The 21,494-nt window shown below is 44.8% G+C and overlaps 1 protein-coding gene across 3 annotated transcripts in view; it reads right to left on the bottom strand.

Moving 5' to 3' along the window:
- The window catches only part of noxa1 (NADPH oxidase activator 1), a 77,219-nt gene that overhangs the window by 53,251 nt on the left and 2,474 nt on the right, over positions 1–21,494 (bottom strand). For all 3 annotated transcript variants that reach the window (XR_011882857.1, XM_072240632.1, XM_072240631.1), the window contains exons 2-4: positions 13,734–13,816; positions 11,919–12,027; positions 10,423–10,557 (exon numbers count right to left, since the gene is read on the bottom strand). Coding sequence is in view for 2 of the 3 variants with exons in the window: in XM_072240632.1 (XP_072096733.1) it covers positions 10,423–10,557; positions 11,919–12,027; positions 13,734–13,816 (327 nt within the window). In the remaining variant the exon portion in view is untranslated. The remainder of the gene's footprint in view (positions 1–10,422; positions 10,558–11,918; positions 12,028–13,733; positions 13,817–21,494) is intronic.

Genomic DNA, 21,494 nt, shown 5'->3' with positions numbered 1-21,494 from the left:
TTTTTGTCACTGATAATTGGTGAGAAATAAGCAGTAAGACAATTAGGAACAGTTAGCTCACCAGTTTCAAGCACTGAGACTTGGAGATGCCCGAAACGGCTGGGAGCGAAAATGAAATTATTTCACTACTTCATCAACTTAATCATCTTGAATGTTACAATGAAAATGAAGATTTGGAGGATTCAATTATCTAAAGCATTGTATAAAGGCAGTCCATTATCTACACTGATTTTGTTTATTACAGCCAATCTACAGAATACAACAGATGAATTCTTCCATCAATATCTATTAGGACCCAATATACCGTTTTATTGTACAGTAGAGGTATTGGTAATGTTCTAATTTGTTCTGTATTTCATTTAAATACACAGATTGTTACTCAGTTAAATGGCTGATTGATTTTTTTATACCTCTTAACCATTTCCATGAAACTTTGGATAGCTGGGGCAGCTGCTTCACTGGGCCAAAATGTACTAATGCCAATGTGCCCAGCATCCACTGTAATAATAAAAAATAAATAATAAATATTCTGAACATGGTTTGTGATGTCATTGAAAGTGAGTCCACAGGTTGTGGAATCAGTTCAGTGTTGGGGTGAGTGAAGTTATCCACTCTGGCTTAACAACCTAATGTTCGTTCCTAATCCTTGTGATGTGGGACCTAAAGCTCCTGTACCACCTTCCTGATGGCAGCAGCAAGAAGACAGTATGGCCCGGATAGTGGGGGTCATTGACAGACCACTGGTACACTCAGCCCTCACTAGGTGTCCGCTGGGATTCAGGTATAAAACCTACAGTTCACATTGTTGAGCTGTTTTGAGATTACCAAGCAGTTCACTTTATGCGCTCAGGTGAATATAGTAAACATAGGTCAGGTTTTGTTTTTGAGGTTGTAACTAGGTTGTCACTTCTTTGGATCTTTGATAAAGTACCACAGAAGAACAAATAAACTTCTCTTGAGCTTCCAGCCAGGTACAAGTATTGTTTGTAACCGACATTTCGATGACAAATTCTGCCATCTCGTCAGGGATGATATCTGGGCATCATTTTCTTCTTCTTGTTTTACGGCAGTTGGCACCCAGCTTAATAGTACGTTACCGCCACCTTCTGCTCCAGAATGTGCAATAGACTTTCATTCCAAATTCCTTCACCCAATCATACACAGGTCTGGGCATGCCATAGTCCGTCCCTCCTGATTGGTTAGTCAGCCAATCAGGTTTTCACTCTCCCACCTTGCTTACAATCGAATTCCAATTCTTACTTAGAGCGAGACCCTCGTCTTTGTTGAAGTTCTTTTCTTCAAGTTTTGCTCTAACTAAGAACTGGAATTCGATTGCAAACAAGGGGGAGGGCGGAAATCTGACTGGATTAGGACTAACCAATAAGGAGGGACGGAATGTGGAGATATAAATACCACCAGCGTAGACATACCTAGGTATCATCCCTGACGAGATGGCAGGGTCTGTCATTGAAAAGTCAGTTATAATCGACACCTGTACTTGGCTGGAAGCCCCAGAAGAACTTATTCATCATTTATGCTGGGAAAGCACTAGATCCTTTTTTCACTTACCACAGAAGAAAATATGAAAGAAAATTGGAGTGCATAGTATTGGGGTAATTTACCAACATGGATTGAAGACTATTTACTGGGCAGAATACTGTATAAGAACAACAAAAGCTACTTTCAGGAGATGAATTTGTGACCAGTGAGCTATTGCAAATATTGATGCTGGGCTTCCAACTGCTTACTATCACAGAAGGGTGGATTCCAAAGGACAAATACAACAAAGGGAATCTCTGATGGGATGATGTGAGGGTTACCATGGGGATACACCATTGAAGGAATATGCCAAAGGAGTTGAGGGAGTGAACAAAAACATAGAAACTTAAAAGCTGGAAGAGGACTGTCGGAGAAAGAGATGTACAAACAAAGGAATATAAAAGCTATGAAATGCAGGTCTGAGTAATGTATCCAGAGGAGTGAGAAATGCTGAGTTAATGGACAGTCTACAGAAGAACTGGCCCGTTCTGAAGGCAGTTTGAGGAAGCGTGTCACTAGGAATAAACAATTTGACATTGAGTCTGAAAGGCTGCAACACACCCACATGGAAGATGAGGTGCTGCTCATCATGGGAGTGGGGGGGGGCAGTTACTGTAAGTGTCAGACAACAGTGTAGGGGCCAAGAAGCCCTTATGGACCAAATGCAGGTGGTACACATGGCAGTCACCCAAGCTACATTTGCTTTCTCCAGTTTAAAGGAGGCCACATTGTGAACTAGCATTATTCCATGGGGATATAGACAGGTTAATTGAATGGACAAAGACTAGGCAGATTTAACTTAATGTGTAAACATGTAAGTCACCCCATTTGGCATGTTTCTAAATGATGAGGCACCTGGGCATTGTTGAAATGGAATCAGTGAATGTTAATGTGCAGTGCAGGTTCAGTTGTTAGAAAGGCAGACAGTATGTTAGCCTTTGCTGTGAGAGATGGATGAGATGGACACAGAGTCTATAGAAGTGAGACAAAGGGGCATTAACTTTATGGACCTTGCACAGATTACAGAAGCAAATCAGGGTAGATAAATCTCCAGGGCCTGACATGGTGTTCCTTTGGCTCTACGAGAGGCAAGTGCAGAAATTACCGGGGCCCAAGTGAGATATTTGTATCATCCTTAGCAACAGGAGAGGTAGCAGAAGAATGCAGCATAGCCAGTATTGTCACTCTGTTTAAAAAGACTCTAAACATAAACCAGGAAATTAAAAGCCAGTGACTCTGATATCAATTGTGGGAGTTGTTGGAAGGTATGCTGAGGGACCAGATATATAAGTATTTGGACAGATTAAGGATAGTCAACATGGCTTCGTGTTTGTGAGGTCATGTCTAACCAATCCTAAAGAGATTTTTGAGGAAGTTACCAGGAAAGTAGATGAAGCATGGTGTCTACAGGGACCTTAGTAAGGCATTTGACAAGGTCCTGCATGGGAAGCACTGATCAAGAAGGTTCAGTCACTCTGCATTCAAGATGCAGAGTAAATTGGATTAGACGTTGGCTTTGTGGGAGAGGCAGAGAGTGGTAGTAGAGGGTTGCCTCTCTGACTGGAGGCCTGTGACTAGTGGTATGACATAGAGATTGGTGCTGGGTCCATTGCTTGTCATCTATATCAATGATCTGGATGATAATGTGGTTAACTGGATCAGCAAATTTGTGAATAACATTAAGATTGGAGATGTAGTGGACTGCAAGGAAGGCTATCATGGCTTGCAGTGAGATCTGGACCAGCTGGAAAAATGGGCTGAAAAATGGCAGATGGAATTTAATGCAGACAAGTGTGAGATGTTTCACTTTGGTAGGACCAACCAGGGTAGGTCTAACACAGTGAATTGTAGGGTACCGAGGAGTGAGGTAGAACCAAGGAATCTGGGAATACAGGTCCATAATTCATTGAAAGTGCATTACAGGTAGGTAAGGTCGTAAAGAAAGCTTTTGGCACATTGGCCTTCAAGATCAATGTATTAAGTACAGGAGATGGGATGTTACGTTGAAGTTGTATAAAATGTTGGTGAGGCCTAACTTGGAGTATTGTGTGGAGTTTTGGTCATTTATCTATGGAGAAGATGTAAACAAGGTTGAAAGAGTACAGAGAAAATTTGCCAGGATGTTGCCAGGTCTGGAGTACCTGAGTTATAAGGAAAGATTGAATAGGTTGGGGTCCTAATGAGAAGTGTCAGCCCGAAATGTCAACTGTACTCTTTTCTACAGATGCTGCCTGGCCTGCCAAATTCCTCCAGCATTTTGTGAGTTTTGTTTGGATTTCCAGCATCTGCAAATTTTCTCTTGTTTGTGATAGGCTGAGGCTGTGCTCTTTAGAATGCAGAAGATTGAGAGGAGATTTGGTAGAGGTATATAAAATTATGAAGGTATAAATAGGGTAAATTCAAGCAAGCATTTTCCACTGAGGTTGGGCGGATCATGGGGTAAGAGTGAAAGGTGAAAAGTTCAAGGGGAACATAATGGGAAACTTCGTCACTCAGAGGGTCGTGAGAGTGTGGAATGAGCTGCCAGCATAAGTGGTGCATGCAAGCTCGATTTCAAAGTTTAAGAGAAGTTTGGATAGGTACATGGATTGTAGGGATATGGAGAGCTATGGTCCCAGTGCAGGTCGATGGAAGTAGGCAGTTTAAATGTTTTTGGCATGGACTAGATGGGCCGAAGGCCCTGTTTCTGTGCTGTACTTCTCTGTGACTCTAGTGAGTCAATAAAATAGAGTAACTGATGTTGAAGGACAGGAGCTTGTTAGAGTGGTGGTTCATGCATAAAGGGCTGACTAGCTGGCTGCTGCTTCTACTGTATGTCTTACTTTCTCATGTTATATCTTTAAAGATATAGTTTTAAAGCTAAATTCAGTCCCTACAAAAGGTCCCAACATGAAAGATCCACTCCATTTCTCTCACCACAGGTGATGCCTGACCTGCTGAGTGCTGAGCGTTTTCTGTTTTTATTCCAGATTTCCAGCATCAACAGATTTTAGATTTTCACTTTATAAAATCCATTTCCAGCTCCGTGATTACTCTCATTATACTGCTGTGTGACAAACAAGTTACCCAATAAAGGCACGGTGGTACTGTCTGAGGATCTGGGCGAGGGGTTGATGTTCTGGACTGTGAATAGCCGGATTACGGTCATGAACATGGACCAGGAGCATTTCAGAGGTGGAGCCCAACGTGGCAGTGCCACAGTAAAGGCTGGAACACTGACAAGCACCCTCAGCTGGAGGTGGGTGGCCAGGCTCTTTCCGGCATCACAGGAGCAAACCTTCAGCCGTAAATGCTGGAAGCACTCAGCAGATTAGGCAGCATCTGTGGAAAGTGAGACAGGGTTAATGCTTCAGGTTGCCGCCTGACCTGCTCAGTACTTTCAGCATTTTCTGCTTTTAGATTTCAGATTTCCAGCCTGCATGCACTGCCACACAATCCGAAGCACTGGACACAGCAGAGGTGGCAGATCCAGCCTTGCTGCAGAACTGAAGACCTGGGCTCCAGAACTAGCTTGACCTCTACTCCGGTTGCGCCAGTATGGTTACAACACCAGCATCCACCCAGCAGTATAGAAAATGAAAAACGTGGTGAGTGAAAACACCACTAATTACAGACTGCTGTCGAGGCAATTTGCAGTGGCCTGTTTACATAGCAATCTCTGGAATGTAGGAGGAAACCAAAGCAGCTGAGGGAAACCCACACGGTCATAGGAGGTGTGCACAAACTCCACGCACGGGGCACCGGAGATCAGGATTGAACCCAAGATACTGGAGTTGCTCGGCAGCAGCACTAACTACTGTACACCTCTTTCAGATGACCTTGCTTTCATAGCCTGCTCGTCGATGCCCAGTTGTGGATTCCCCGGGATCCAGACCTCATCATGACCGAGGAGCAACCATGCATTCAAGGATTCAAAGTACATTTGTTGTCAAAGTATGTATGTGGTATACAGCCCTAAAATTCATCCTCCCACAGATAGCTATGAAACAAAAGAAAACCATGGAACCCATTCAAAGAGAAACACTAATTTCCACCCCCCGCCACCACCACCCCAATGCGCCAATGAACCAAAGAGCCAAATTCCAGTCATCAAAGTGGAATTTTGCTGCCTGCAGTAAAACCCAAGTAACTGAGCTTCAAGGCCAAAGCAGCCCAATAGCTGGTGTCATATCTTGTACATCAGAATATGGTTGTGATTGCTGGAGGCCAATATCGCAGTCGTAGCAGCTTCAACAGTTACCCTTGAGAACGTGAGCTGCCTCTGTGAGTCTAAATCCTCTCTTAAAAGCAGCTCACATTCTCAAGGGAAACTGTGGATGAGCGGTAGGTGCTGGCCACATCCTGGAAGCCGAGAGCCCAAATACTTGTGTTGTTTTAGGAATCATAAAAAGCAAAGACTGCAGATTTTGAAGCAAATGCATACACAGGCAGTGCTTACCTCTGGGACCCTGAGTGGGAGTTCAGATAAGAACAGCAAAGTGCAGCTCTTTAACTCAAATCTCTGGCTTGAACTGGGAAGGTAAATTATATAAAAAAGAAATAGTGCAGGTATTTCAATTAAGGCAACAAGTTAACTAGCATTTACAGAGGAGAAAAACAATTTCTTATAGAGAAAAGGCTGAAAATTATTGTTTGCGATTCCAACAACATGCAAAAACTTCAGGATACTCATGAGTTTGTGGGGATCTCGTGCATCAGAAATTCACCAGCTGGCTGAGTGCAGGATTTCAATCATACAAGTGAGCAGGAGTCAGCCGAAAGTGGAAGGGGAGCGGGACTGTGAGGTTCAGGAAGTGGCCATCCTGCTACCTCGGAGTTCAAGACAGCAGGTCTGTGACCATCTGAAAGGGCAAAAAGACGCTGGTGGGGTGGTGACACTTTGAAGCACAGCAATGCTTGGAGACAAAGACCCCACAGGGGGGCTGCAGCAAGTGATAAACACAGGATTCACAGAGATCCCGTTGGTCTGGGGGCAGGCGGGTGTTTCTCCAGCCGCCAACGTGGGTCTTCTGTGGGGAATCATCTGCCAGGTGTCAGAGTTTAAAAGAGACACAAGTGACTGCAGGTGCTGGGATCTGGAGCACTGAGCAATCTGCTCGAAGAATTAGCAAGTTGAACAGCATCTGTGGGAGGAAAGGAATTGTCATTTTATCAGGACATTCCATATGAAGGGTCCAGAAGTCAGAACCAATGAATATTGAAAAGAGTTGTGAAACTACTAACTGGTTTCAGGGAACAGGGAGGAAGTGGAAAGATATGATCTTGCGGGTAGTAATCACCTAATCATTCTTACTACTGCATAAAGGACTGGGCTGGGCATTCAATGTTTTGGGATAGCAGGTGGTCAGAAAAAGTATAAAGGAGATGCGACGGGAAGACAGCTGGAGATCAAGTGCAGAATCCTCTCGGATGGAGTTAAGACAGAAGAGTTACTAGCAAGGATTGGCCACAAGCATGCCTTGCTTTTTAATATGATCAGAAAAGATTGGAGATTAACTTCAGCTCCACATTCCTGTCTATCCACATTCTTTTAATCACTTTGCTGTCAAGCTTCCAAACTGCCTCGATAGGAAGCACTCACTTCCTGCAATCACTACGGTGGGGGTGATGATTGCAGGTGGCACTTCTGCTACACTTCAACACACCGTACGACTGCTGACCCACTGTTTCGGGGAGTGGCAGAAGTACCGTGACGAACAAGTGTGATGCCAGTGAAGTCTAACAGTACCCGCACAAACTGGTACAAACTACTATTGCTCACAGCAAGAAGGTGCAGTCACAAGCTGAGCCGCTTCAGCCGTCCGCTGAGCTGCCTGTAAACATCCTACATAACCACCTACTGATTTCCTCACTGACCGTCCCAAGTCAGTACAGACTAGCAACAACATCTCCTTCACACTCACCATAAGCACAGGTGCACCACAAGGCTGCGTGCTTAGCCCCCTGCTCTACTCGCTGTATACCCTATGCTTGTGTGGCTAAGTACAACTCCAATGCCATATTTAACTTTGCTAACAACACCACTGGTTGAATGGTGTCACAACAACTTCTCACTCAATGTCAGCAAAACCGAAGAGCTGATTATTGATTACAGGAGGCGGAAGCCGGAGGTCCATGAGTCAGTTCTCATTAGGGAAGAGAAATGGAGAGGGTCAGTGACTTTAAATTGCTCAGTTATCATTTCAGGGCATCTGTTCAGGAAGCAGCACATACATTACCAAGAAGGCATGGCAACACCTCTACTTTCTTAAAAGTTTTTAATAGATTCAGCACATCACCGAAAACTGACAAACTTCTATAGGTGCACAGTGGAGAGTTTTCTAAAAGGTTGTATTGTGGCCTGGTATGGAAGCAAAAATGCCCAGGAACATGAAAGTCATCAGAAGGTGATGGATACGGCCCAGACCACCAAAGGCAAAGCCCTTCCCATCATTGAGCACTTTTACAAGGCGCACTGCCACGAGAAAGTAGCATCCATCATCAAAGACCCCCACTATCGAGGCCAGGCTCTTTTCTCACCACTACCATTGTTCAGTGGGTACAGGAGCTTTAGGTCCCACATCACCAGGTTCAAGAACATTATTATCCTACAACTAACAGGCTCTTGAATCAGTGTGGATAACTTCACTCACCATTACTCTGAACTGATTCTACAACCTACAGATTCACTTTCAAGCACTCTTTACAAATTGTGTTCTCAGTATTATTTTCATTTGCAGTGTTTGTCCTCTTTTCCATATTGGTTGTTTATCAGTCTTTGTCTGTGTCTGGTTTTATTTGTTCCTGTAAATAACTGCAAGAAAATGAATCTCAAGGGAGCACACGGTAATGTGTATCGTACATATTTTGATATTAAATTTGCTTTGAACTTTTGTCTGCTCCACCACAACAAGCAACTCTCCATCACTTGAATGCGGTCACCTAACAAGCATTGAATTGATGTAGTCAGCAGGCAAAGACGCAGGTTTCTTATGGATTAGATGTACAGGGTTCATCCCTGTTCATGGCCTTTCCTCAAGGACAAACTGAGAAGATCAACAATGGATGGAGAATAACATGGGACTTTTATTACTAGACAGATTCAGGATTGTCTTTTCTGGCAATCACATCTGTATGTGTGACTGAGGGCCTACCTTCCTGATGCATTTCAAAACTTCTTGAGTCTGAGAGCAAGCGTGTTCACTTTCCACTAATGATCAGTTTACTATAGAGCCTTGACCTGACAGGCCCCGCCCTCTCTCAGATCCAGTTGTCTGTACCGCATATCGCTCATGCCTCAAGGAGCTGGAGATGACTTGCCCCTTGTTCAGGTAGATGACCTCCATCAGGTCATGAAATACAGCTGTGCTTTGTAAGTAGAGTCATCACCACATCCATCCTCCCGAAACACAAATCCAACCTGAGTTGCTCCAACCATTCTTGTGCATCCTGTCCCTCACCTCCAATGCTTACCCAAAGCAACCTCCCACTCCAAAATCTATTCTCCATCTCCTCTTAGTCATAGTCATAGTCATACTTTATTGATCCTGTGGGAAATTGGTTTTTGTTACAGTTGCACCATAAATAATTAAGTAGTAATAAAACCATAAATAATTAATTAGTAATATGTAAATTATGTCAGGAAATAAGTCCAGGACCAGCCTATTGGCTCAGGGTGTCTGACCCTCCAAGGGAGGAGTTGTAAAGTTTGATGGCCACAGGCAGGAAAGACTTCCTATGACGCTCTGTGCTGCATCTCGGTGGAATGAGTCTCTGGCTGAATGTACTCCTGTGCCCAACCAGTACATTATGTAGTGGATGGGAGACATTGTCCAAGATGGCATGCAACTTGGACAGCATCCTCTTTTCAGACACCACTGTGAGAGAGTCCAGTTCCATCCCCACAACATCACTGGCCTTACGAATGAGTTTGTTGATTCTATTGGTGTCTGCTACCCTCAGCCTCCTGCCCCAGCACACAACAGCAAACATGATGGCACTGGCCACCACAGACTCGTAGAACATCCTCAGCATCGTCCGGCAGATGTTAAAGGACCTCAGTCTCCTCAGGAAATAGAGACGGTTCTGACCCTTCTTGTAGACAGCCTCAGTGTTCTTTGACCAGTCCAGGTTATTGTCAATTCGTATCCCCAGGTATTTGTAATCCTCCACCATGTCCATACTGACCCCCTGGATGGAAACAGGGGTCATCGGTGCCTTAGCTCTCCTCAGATCTACCACCGGCTCCTTAGTCTTTTTCACATTAAGCTGCAGATAATTCTGCTCACACGATGTAACAAAGTTTCCTACCGTAGCCCTGTACTCAGCCTCATCTCCCTTGCTGATGCATCCAACTATGGCAGTGTCATCAGAAAACTTCTGAAGATGACAAGACTCTGTGCAGTAGTTGAAGTCCGAGGTGTAAATGGTGAAGAGAAAGGGAGACAAGACAGTCCCGACAGTCTTCCAACACTCCGGACTACACAGCACATGGATTTGCGTTCCTGCATCACACGTACTGTACTATCCCTCCAACATCCATCAACATCTTCTCGTTTGACCTTCCCTTTGTACTTAAGACATTTTACATTTCCCACCAAACCTCTCACACATCTTCAATCCTACCATCTCTGAACGACTTGGTCCAGACCACCTCCTCAACTCACTTCTACAGTGCCTCTTATCCTTTCACTCCCACTCACATTGCCCTTGATTCAGCCTCCCTCCATGTCCCTACACCCTGAGTATCACAGCTACTGCGTCCTCCCCGACGTCTCACCATGAGCTGCGACTCTCACCCCGATTCCTGGAGCATAGACTGTATCCATCCTGACATGCACACTCAGCTACCTTCACTCAGACACCCTGGTCAATGTTCATCAGTAAATCCTCAGGGAGCCTTACCTTCACCTTGGAAAGTGCACTGTCCAGCTTAGCATTGCTGCCCAAGGGTTTCATACGCACTGCATATGCCAGTGTCTTCTGGGCCTCTGCCCATTGATCGAGTCTACAGTAAACCACAGCTGTGTTGTATAGAACCTGTGGAAAAATAACGAGTTTATACACACCTCGTAGCCCACGGTTTCTGAGGCACAACTCTCAGTCCACTGTTTTCAATTGTTACTGACACTTTGGAATATGGTTATAAAAGAAGAGGATTACTGCATTTTCATGAACTGTTAATAGATTATGATGGGGCATTCTATGATTTTCTGGGAGGGTTGTATAGAATTGAGTATACTATGACAGAAAGGAGTCCATTTCTCTTCCAAAGGCAAACCATGATGCATCCCAATAACAACATTAATCTTCTACTTCCCCCAATATGCTTCAGGAATAGTTTCTCCACGGCATTTCCCAGTTAGTCCATGTTGGCAGAAACTGCTCTAGTTCCACCACACTGAGCACCAGTAATCCTCCACCACCCCCCCCCCCCCCAACGCTGGTGCTGCTGTCAGTATCTGCTGGGCCTCTGCCCATTGCCCAGTCAGGAATACCCACTGCTGATGCATCACTGCATTGGTAGAACCACTTCAACCCAAATCATCAAGTTCACTGATGACACAACAGTGGTTGACCTCATCAAGAACAACGATGAGACCGTGTACAGAGAGAAGGTAGAGGGGCTGGTAGAATGGTGCGAGCATGACAGTTTGAGTCTTGACGTGGACAACACCACAGAGATGATCATGGACTTTAGGAAGGTGTAGGCTGACCACTCCTCACTGTACATAAATGGCTCCTCCGTGAAGAGACTGAGGAGCACCATGTTTCTGGGAGTGGACATAACAGCTGGTCCCTCAACACCTCCTCACTGGTCAAGAAAGCACAGCAGCATCTCCACTTCCTCAGAAGATTGAGGTGAGTGAGCTCTTCCTCCATTGGAACCAATTTTTACAGGAGCACCATCAAGTGTCCTGACCAGCTACATCAATATCTGGTAAGGAAATTGCGGGCATCTGATCGTTACACTGTTTACTTTTTAAACTTGTGTCACAAATGCACCTTATTGTTTGTGGCAATGTTAGTTCATGTGTTGTGTGCATGAGTTATACTTACTGTGCTGTGCACCTTGGTCCTCAGGTATGTTGTTTCATTTGGCGATATATGATTGAATGACAATAAACTGAACTTGAACTTGAAGGCCAATGTGCTCAAAGGTTTCTTTACAAACCTGCCTACCAGTGATGCCACTCTCAAGGAATTATGGATCAATATTCCCAAGCCCCATTGTTCTACGAGAAACATATTGTTTGAGTCCCCAGGGAAAATTCCACATCAGAGCTGCTACATTTAGAGTGGACCCGATCATTTCAGTTTGTTACAAATTATAACAAGCCCATACCCTTCAAAAGGAAGTTAAAGAGAGAATTACATGTGAAATACAGTGGTTCTTTTACCTCCCAGGAGTACAGTTTGTGTCTAAGTCCAAGCTGGGCGTAGTCGATCATTGAATGACCTCGTAAGTTGGTCAGGGCATGTCTAAAATCTCCCAGTGCTTCATCAAACCTGAAGTTCAAAAAGAAAGTGTAATTGCACATGCAGAGAAGATAACTAGTAGAACAGAGGAGTGACTCCAGACTCAAGTGAAGAGCAAGGGAGTAAATCTAGATGAAGGAAAGGGGATCACGAATGACTCCTAATCAAGATGCAGGGAGAAGGAGGGAATCCATCTCAAAATATAGGGAGCCAAACACTTGTAGAGTGGGTACTGCCCATGTTGAGTACAGTGTGTGGCTCTCTATACACTGTCACATCAAACATTTCAAGTACAGATTCAAGACGAAACAAACATTTCACTTTTCAAGTTCCTTCAGACATTCCCAGGGTTTTTTAGATTATGAGAACACTCAGTCTTCTTTTATTGTCATTTAGAAATGCATACATGCATTAAGAAATGATACAATGTTCCACCAAAGAAGATTCTGCAGGAGTAGGGTAACATGAGATGGGGTTTCACTTACATGATGACGTTATTGCTTAAATATTTTAGTGCATTTTTGGTTTTGAGGTTTTGGATTTCAATAAAATGCGTTATGGGTTTCTTTAAGCATAAAAATCCTCACTTTGTTTTATTTGCAAAAGCCTACAGATGTTAGTGTTGCTCAAGCTGTTAGAGGTAGAGCATGCTTAGGGCTAACTGCAATAGACAATTGCTGACTGGCTGCAGTTTGCATCCTGAAGTGTTCCAAATGGCACCTGCACACTGTGGTGTTGTGCACAGGATGTGGTGTATGAGATCATTCTTACCCTCGACCATTAACTCTATAATGAGTCAACCTATAGCCAGGGAAGTGATGACCCTCCTGTTAGACTGCTTAAATAACTTATTTTTAGTCTTTCTTACTTCTCTTCTAATATTGTAATGCTACTGTGACACTGTAATTTCCCTTGAGGTCAGTAAAGTACCCAGCTATCTATCTATCTTATCATTGAGTCCAGAGGCACTCTGCAAGATTTCAAGACAAGGATGAATACTCTTCACACCTGGCCCCTCAGCTGTATAACACACACACACACACACACACACACACCCACACACACACACACACACACACACACACTATCACCCCATTCATTTGAAAGTTGTTGGTATTCTGGGAAAGGGCCAGCCTGGCAACAGGTTTTGTTTGTTTTATCTCATATTTACGTTTTAATCAATTAACAATGGAAGAATGTTCAAAGAAATTCATTATTGTTTTTATTTTTAACTTATTGAGATGCTTTGATTCTTTTTACATGCACCTAATTATCAGTCATAACAATGATGACAGAGACTTTGACAGCACAGAGTGTGGCCCCAATATTATTTCAGCAGTCTCTATTTACCAACACCATCCCTCTCTGGGGGACACTGTTAAAGGCTGAACCATATATGACCTTGAAATCTCACACCAACCTCTGAAATGCTCATGCACACCTCTACTACTTCTAGACTTTGACTATTCTGTTGTTCTCTTCACAACCCCTCCCCCACACCCATCTCCCATAAATTTGCCTATCCAAATGTCTGCTACTCACATCCCCGTTCTAACCTCCCCACCTCAGTCCCTAATCCAACAACGCCAGTCCAGTTCAACGTATAGGTGGTGGAAATCACCCTACACACTAGCCCAGTGCCAGAGTTAGGACAAAAGGCAACTGAGGAGCACCATCTCCTTCTAACATACGTGACAATCTCAACAGCCCAACGCTTGCCAGAGGTATGTTCTTACATGTTCAGTCGCAGATGAACAATGCCTCTCTGGAAGAAACAGATTGCCAGTCGCTCATCTTTGGCTATGGTTAGGTCAAAAGCCTGCAGGGAAACAGCAAAAATGTTAGCCAGTGGATGTAAAATCATCACAATGGTTATAATCCATAGATCAGTTGCAACTCTTATGGTACAAGACCAAAATCTCCCCCTGTACTCCTTAAAACCACCTCCTTGTGCCAATGACCATGCCTCTTCACTCTTACAAAGTCCCCACAACCACTCACCCATTTCCTAACATCTCACTTCCATCCTCTCCCTCCCATTTCACACCATTCTCCTGCATCCTGTTGACCACCACCTCTTTCTACACATTCCCCAATCCACGTCATGCAGCCAGTTACAGAGGTTCTAACAGACATCTTCAACATCTCTCCGGAATGGTCCGCCATCCAATTGGGAATCAAGGTGCGCACCATCATCCTGGTGCCCAACAGGGTGACAGTAACCTTCCATCTAGTGGCACTGATCTCACCAATAGGGAAATGCTTTGACCAGCTGGTTATGGATCACATTGAATTCCATCTGCCTGCTACACCGGACCTTTTCCAGTTAATTTATCACTCAAATTGATCCACTAATGAAACCATAGTTTCTGCACTCCACTCTGTCCTGTTCCACAGAGCCTCATATGCCAGGATGCTGTTTATCAACTTCAGATTGGCATTTATTGTGATCTTCCCTCAGAAGCTAGTGGGTAAACTGTCCTCACTGGACCTCAAAACCTCTCTCTGTAACTGGATCCTGAACTTTTTGAAAGAAAGGCCACAGTCAGTCCATGTTGGCAGAAACATCTCCAGCTCCATCACGCAGACCACCAAGGCCCACTGCTGTTCACGATGTCGAAGCATGACTATACTCAGTTCAACATGAATCATCAAGCTCCCTGACGACATAACAGTGGTCGGCCTCAGCAACAACAACGATGAGATGGCGTACAGAGAGGGCAGAGCTGCTGCTGGAATGGTACAAGCCTCTCTGTGGACAAGTGATGATTGTGGACTTTAGCAGGATGCAGGCTGACCATACACTGTGAAGAGAGTTTGGAGCACTAGTTTCTGAGAGTGCAGCTAACACTTGGTCCCTGAGCACCACCTCTTTGGTCAAGAAAGCACAGCAGCGTCTGCACCCCTCTCCCATTCTAACCAATTTTTTTACACCAGCACCACTGAGAGTGCCCTGAGCAGCTGCATTACCACCTGGTATGGGAATTGTAAGGCATCTGACCACAGGACCCGACAAAGGATTGTGAAGGTTGCTCAGAGGATCATCAGGGTCTTTGGCCCACCCATCAGAGACGTTTATCCAGGACCATTGCACACGCAGGGCCTTAGCATTGTCAGTGATCCCTCCCACCCATCCAACAATCTCTGTGACCCCCTACCATCAAACAGGAGGTAGCACAGCATTAGGACAAAAAGTGTTCGGATAGGAAACCGCTTCTTCCCCCAGCTGTGAGACAACTGAACTCCCTGCCACCACCCAGGCCTCATCATGCATGAAGCACCAGTAGTGTTATACTTTTTAACTTGTGTCATAAATGCACCTCATTATTTGTTAAATTACTTGTGGTAATATTACTTTTATGTGTTGTGTGTATGAGTTTTATATACTGTATTTTGCACCTTGGTCCGAGGAGCATTGTTTCATTTGGAAGTATACATGTGTATGATTGAATGACAATAAACTTGAATTTGTTTCTGCCTCACTCTCCCCTAACCCATGCCACCGTGTTACATCACCTACTTGGAATGTCACTGAGTAATGTATCCTCTCTGCCTCCAGCTTTCCCAATCTCACATTTGTTATGCCCCTACGTCCTCACACCCTTCTCCATGTCTCCAATCCGTTGTTCCAATCACCGTCAAGCCGTGCCTACTCAATTTCTTCCCCACTCCCTCATCAAGTAGACACAAGCCCTCTACTGTATATCATACTCTCCACAAGTCATCTCACCCAACCACGCACTCACCCCACCCTCTCCATTCCAGATCCCTCTCTTGCCTCTAATCTCCCTAAACTCTTGCCATAGTTCTCCATAGGCAGTCGCCTTTCCCTCATTTTCTACCAAAAACTCATTACATCACCAGTCCCTCTCAGTCACCACTCTCTGATTCTTCACCCCATGGAATAATCTATGCTGAGCTTCAGGTACCCACCCATACTAATCCCATTCGCCAGCACATGGTCTGTAGCCTTCTATACCTTGTGGTTCAACACTCATCCAGTTCCTTAAAGGATGTAAGAATACCTGCCTTCATCAACCTCTCAAGCAGAGAGTTCCAGATTCTAATCACCCTCTGAGTGAGAGAGTCTATCCTCAAATACCCTCTGAATTGCTTATCATTTAACCAAAATCTTTGCTCTGTGGAAAAGCTTCCTAGTGTCAACTACATCGATATTCATTATTTTTCTATACCTCCATAACATTGCCCCCAACCTCCCTGGTTCCAAGGAAAACGAATGCAGCTAATCCTGTTTCTTCCCACTTCTAAAGATGGATAAGGCAGCACTGAAGGCATTGCACCAGGCTATTTCTTGGAAATGAGAGGACTGGATGATCAAGAGAGGCCCTGCATTCCTTGGAGTTTAGAAGACAGACAGGTGGCCTTAGGAGACATTGAGTATTCCAAGGGGCTTGACAGAGTAGATGTTGAGATGTTTTCACCAGTGGGAGAACTTCAAAGGAGGGGGTCACAGTTTCAATTGTGGGACAGGCTGCTTAAAGCAGTTATGTACAGAAATGTCTTCTCACAGACAATGGTGAATGTCTGGAACCTCCGGAATCTCCACCCCAGAGTTGTGGAGGGTAAAATCATTGGATGTATTTGAGAAGCACAGAGGTACTGTACATTATTGAAAGACTGGGAAGTTGAAAGCCACAGAGAACTTGCACAGAAGACGAGTCAAGGCCAGTATAGATCAGCCATGATTATACTGAATAGTGGGACAGGCTCGAGTGACCACCTGGCCTACTCCTGCTCCTAGTTTGTTGCTATTTTCTCTTTCCTCTGGACTTACTGCTTGCCTATTCATCCTCTCCTACTTCTCTACTTCACTCCACATACTGAACACAGCAACCCAGTGTTCCCTTTGACCTGTCTCCATCACTCAAACAGAATCTTGTCCTTCTTTGTTGACCCCTCTTCCTCTCCATAGACAGGTTTTCATAAACAGAGTCACAGGAAGAGAGTCACAGAAAGCTACAGCACAGAAACAGGCCCTTTGGCCCATCCAGTCCACGCTGAACCATTTAAACTGCCTTGTCCCATCAACCTGCACCCGAACAATAGCCGTCCACCTCTCCCATCCATGTACCAACCAAACTTCTCTTAAACATTGAAATCGAAATGGCATTCACCACTTGCTCAGGCAGCTCGTTCCACACTGTAGTTTCCAGGATTATTCCTATAAACCTAGGTTTTTAAAAATAGATTGTAAAGTTGAGAACTTTGTGCGCAGGGGACTTCCACTTGCTTCCATTACACAGCGAGCCGTGTCAACCAAAGGAAGTGAGTGTTTAAAATTATGCAAATTCTTGCTGTGAAAAAACAATAAATAATTCATACAAAGTTATGGCAGAACAAGTTGGAGGCTATACAATGTTGGAGTCTGTGGACTGGCATAGATTGATCCATCTTGAACATCCTGGGCTCAAAAAGTGTGAAAGGTCCAGTAATTTTATGTTGAGGATTTTTGCATCCACCACCCTTTAGGCACTGAGCATCAGCCCCCACTCCTCTAAGTAAAATGCTTTTTTATAGTTACCTTCGATCAGTCCACTTAGATCCATGCCCTCTAATCACTGACTGGGACTTGAGGACCTGAGCTTTAGGGGAAGTTGGAATACGTTAGGACTTTATTCCCTGGAGTGTAGGGGAATGAGGGAAGATTTGATAGAGGTATACAAAATTATGAGGGGTATAAATGTAAGCAGGTTTTTTCCACTGAGGTTGGGTGAGACCAGACCTCTGCACAATATTCCAGATACAATCTCACCAGAACTCTATATAGCAGTAGCAAGTACCTCTATTCACATTATCCATGTAGACTCGGTGGTTAGGGCATACATGGAGCCAGAGGAGTTAGGAGAATCTCAGAGCCATTTATAAGTATTTTAGAAGCCAAAAGGTAGCCAGAGAAAAGAGCAGTTCCCTTCAGGGACCAAGGGAGTAAACTATTAGCTACCAGAGGAAGCAGTCAAGGTAGGTACAAATGCAACATTTAAGATACATTTGGATGGATACAGTGGACAAGGCCTGGAGTGTGGTGGGTCAAGCACGGGCAACGGGGTGTTGCAGGGGTCAGCCTGGACCAGTTGGCCAAAGGGGCTGCTTTTGTGCGGTATGCGACACTGTGCAGCGAGGAGATATTAATGGGACTTAAACAAATACTTATCGTCAGCATGCAGCAAGAAGGTTGGCGAGTTAGGTAAGGGGTTCACTTATAGCTTGGAACAGGTCTGCATCAGGAATGGGGAAATGTGTGATACTGGCACACATTAGGGTGGATAAGTCCTCAGGGCATGATACAGTCTATCCCATGATGCTGAGAGAAGAGATCCTGGGGTTGTGTTGGAGATTTTTGCCTCTTTGTTAGCCATGGGTAAAGTACCTGAAGACTGAAGGGTAGTTAATGTTATCCCTTTGATTTAAAAAGAGCACTGGGGATGGCCAGGAATCAACTTGCCAGTGACCCTTACATCAATACTAGGGAAAACTATTGGGAAAAATTCCTTGGGAGAGGATTTCTGTTCACTTGGAAAGGCAGGGACTGATTAGGAGGAGTTAGAATGGTTTTGTACAAGTGAAATCATATTTCACAAATTTAACTGAGTTTTTTGAGGAGGTAACAAAGAAAATAGATGAAAGCAAGCGGTAAGTACGTTTTACATGGGCTTTAGCAAAGCTTTTAACACAGACCTTCAATCTCGGCTGGTTGGGAAGATGGGATTCAGGATATGTTGCTAAACTGAATTCAAAACTGGCTTAGCAACAGGAGGCAGAGGGTAGTGCTGACTGGGTGTTTTTCAGAATAGAAGTCTGTAACCAGTGGTGTTCAACAGCAATCAATTCTGGGTCCTTTCCTGTTTGCCATATGTATAAATGACTTAGAAAGGAATGCACTGTAGGTGGACTAATTAGTAACTTTGCTGATGACACAAAAGTTGGTGGAGTAGCAAATAGCAAAGAAGGTTCTGAAAGGATAGAGAGGGGCATAGATCAGTTAGAAAGCTGAGTGGAGTGGTAGCAGATGGAACTTAATCCAGACAAGTGTGAGGTCATGCACTTTGGGGACATCAAATACGAACAGGACATTAAAAAGGTGTCATGATCTCAAGGGTGTTGATGTACAGAGGAGCCCTAAAGTGCAGCTTTATAGCTCTCTTAAGTGATCACACAGATGAATAGGATAATGGAGAAGGCATTTGGCATGTTTGAGGTAAAAGCAATGACAGCAAAAGTGGGGACGTCACGTGGCAACTGGACACGTGTTGGTCAGACCACGCCTGCAGCTGGTCACTGCATGACAGCAATTATGTGTTGGCATTAAAGGTGCAGGAATTAAATCACCACTGGAACAGAGGACTCTGCTTAAGAGTAGAGACTGGATAGGCTAGGTTTATCGGCACTGGAACGGAGGAGGCTGAGGGCTGACCTTGTAGAGGTTTATAAAATCATGAGAAGCAGAGACAGCCTGGATAGTCAGGCTTCTTTTCACAGGTTTGGCTAGTCTAAAACCCAAAGGCACGGAGAGGACAGCATACAGAGGGTGGTGAGTAAATGGAACAAGCTGCAATGCGGTAGGAGAGGCAAATAAAATTACAGTGATGAAAAGGCATCTGGACAGGTACTTGGATAGGAAAACAGTATGTGGATATGGGACTGTAACACAGGCAAACCAGCATCAGAATCAGATTTAATATCACCCGGAATACGTCGTGAAATTTGTTAACTTTACAGCAGCAGTACAATGAAATACATGACAAATAAATATAAAGAGAAAGAAACTGAGTTGCATTAAGAATATCCAGTACTCATACCAGGTGAGACGTAAAGTCTTCACTGAAGCTTACTGCTCTCAAACGGGTACACTCAATATCAGCTCAGTGTGCCTTTGAATACAGCAGCCTTCAAAAGTCAAAGGTCCTGGCTTATTGCATTAACCCCCTCATAGAGTCATGAAATGGGCAAGATCTCCATTGCCAAAATTCTTCCACCACCCTGTGCTTGGGTTGAAGCCTGAACAACACGTGCCCCTCATAAACCTGCATCAACCAACACTGGAGACTCGCACCACAGGAATAAGTTTTGATGGGCAGGCCACTGTGCCCAGATTCCCAAGAACTGTCTTCCTCATCAGATTCTTTCCTCAAAGCTCTCCACTGGGCAATGTTCAAACAATGACCGTAAGAAGCAGTACTGAGACAAACTCAAGGCTGCTCTCCACTCCAGAGTAAAGGCATCAACAGCCCTGTCCAGGGGTTGCAAACTGTTTAGTGCTCAGCAACACCCGCTCCATCGAGGTGCAAAGAACTTTGTGGTCCAAAGACAACAAGAAAATCTGCAGATGCTGGAAATACAAAGCCACGGACACAAAATGCTGGAGGAACTCAGCAGGCCAGGCAGCATCCATTGAAAAGAGTAAACAGTCGACATTTTGGGTGAGACCCTTCATCAGGACTGGAATAAAAGATGACAAGTAAGAGCATGAAGGTGGGGGGAGGAGAGGAAGAAGTACAAGGTGGCAGGTGATAGGTGAAACCTGGAGAGGGGGAGGGGTGAAGTAACGAGCTGGGAAGTTGATTAGTGTAAGAGATAAAGGGCTGGAGGTTGGGGAATCTGATAGGAGAGGACAGAAGGCCATGGAAGAAAGGGAAGGGAGAGGAGCACCAGAGGGAGGTGGTGGAAAGGTAAGGAGATAAAGTGAGAGAGGGGAATCTGAGAATGAGGAAAGTTGAAGTGGGGGGGCAATTACCAGACGTTCGAGAAATCGATGTTCATGCCATCACGTTGGAGGCTACCCAGACAGTATGTAAGGTGTTGCTCCTCCAATCTGATTGTGACCTCATCACGGCAGTAGAGGAGAACATGGACTGGCATGTTGGAATGGGAATGGGAAGCAGAATTGAAATGGGTGGCCACTAGGAGACTCTGCTTTTTCTGGCGAATGGAGCAGAGATGCTCGGCGAAGCAGTCCCCCAATCTACATTGGGTCTCACTGATATACAGGAGGCCACACCAGGAGTACCGGAAACAGTAGATGACCCCAACAGACTCACAGGTGAAGTGCCGCCTCACCTGGAAAAGACTATTTGGGGCCCTGAATGCTGTTGAGGGAGAAGGTGTAGGGACAGGTATGGCACTTGCTCTGCTGGTAAGGATAAATACCAGGAGAGAGGGATGAATGGACAAGGGGGTAGCATAGGGAGTGATTCCTGCGGAAAGCAGAAAGTTGGGGGGGGGGCGAAGATGTGCTTGGTGGTGACATCCTGTTAGAGATGGTAGAGTTTATGGAGAGTTATGCGCAAGGTGCAGAGGCTGGTGGGGTGGTAGGTGAGAACGAGAGGAACCCTATCCCTGGTGAGGTGGCGGAAGGAAGGGTTGAGGGCAGACGTACATGAAATGGAAGAGCTGCGGGTGAGGGTAGCAATGATGGTTGAGGAAGGAAAGCCCCTTTCTTTGAAGGAGTACATCTTATTAGTCCTGGAATGAAAAGCCTC

This window comes from Mobula birostris, chromosome 22 (assembly GCF_030028105.1).
Source record: "Mobula birostris isolate sMobBir1 chromosome 22, sMobBir1.hap1, whole genome shotgun sequence".
NCBI lineage: Eukaryota > Metazoa > Chordata > Chondrichthyes > Myliobatiformes > Myliobatidae > Mobula > Mobula birostris.
This window is presented reverse-complemented; position numbering and strand designations above follow the sequence as displayed.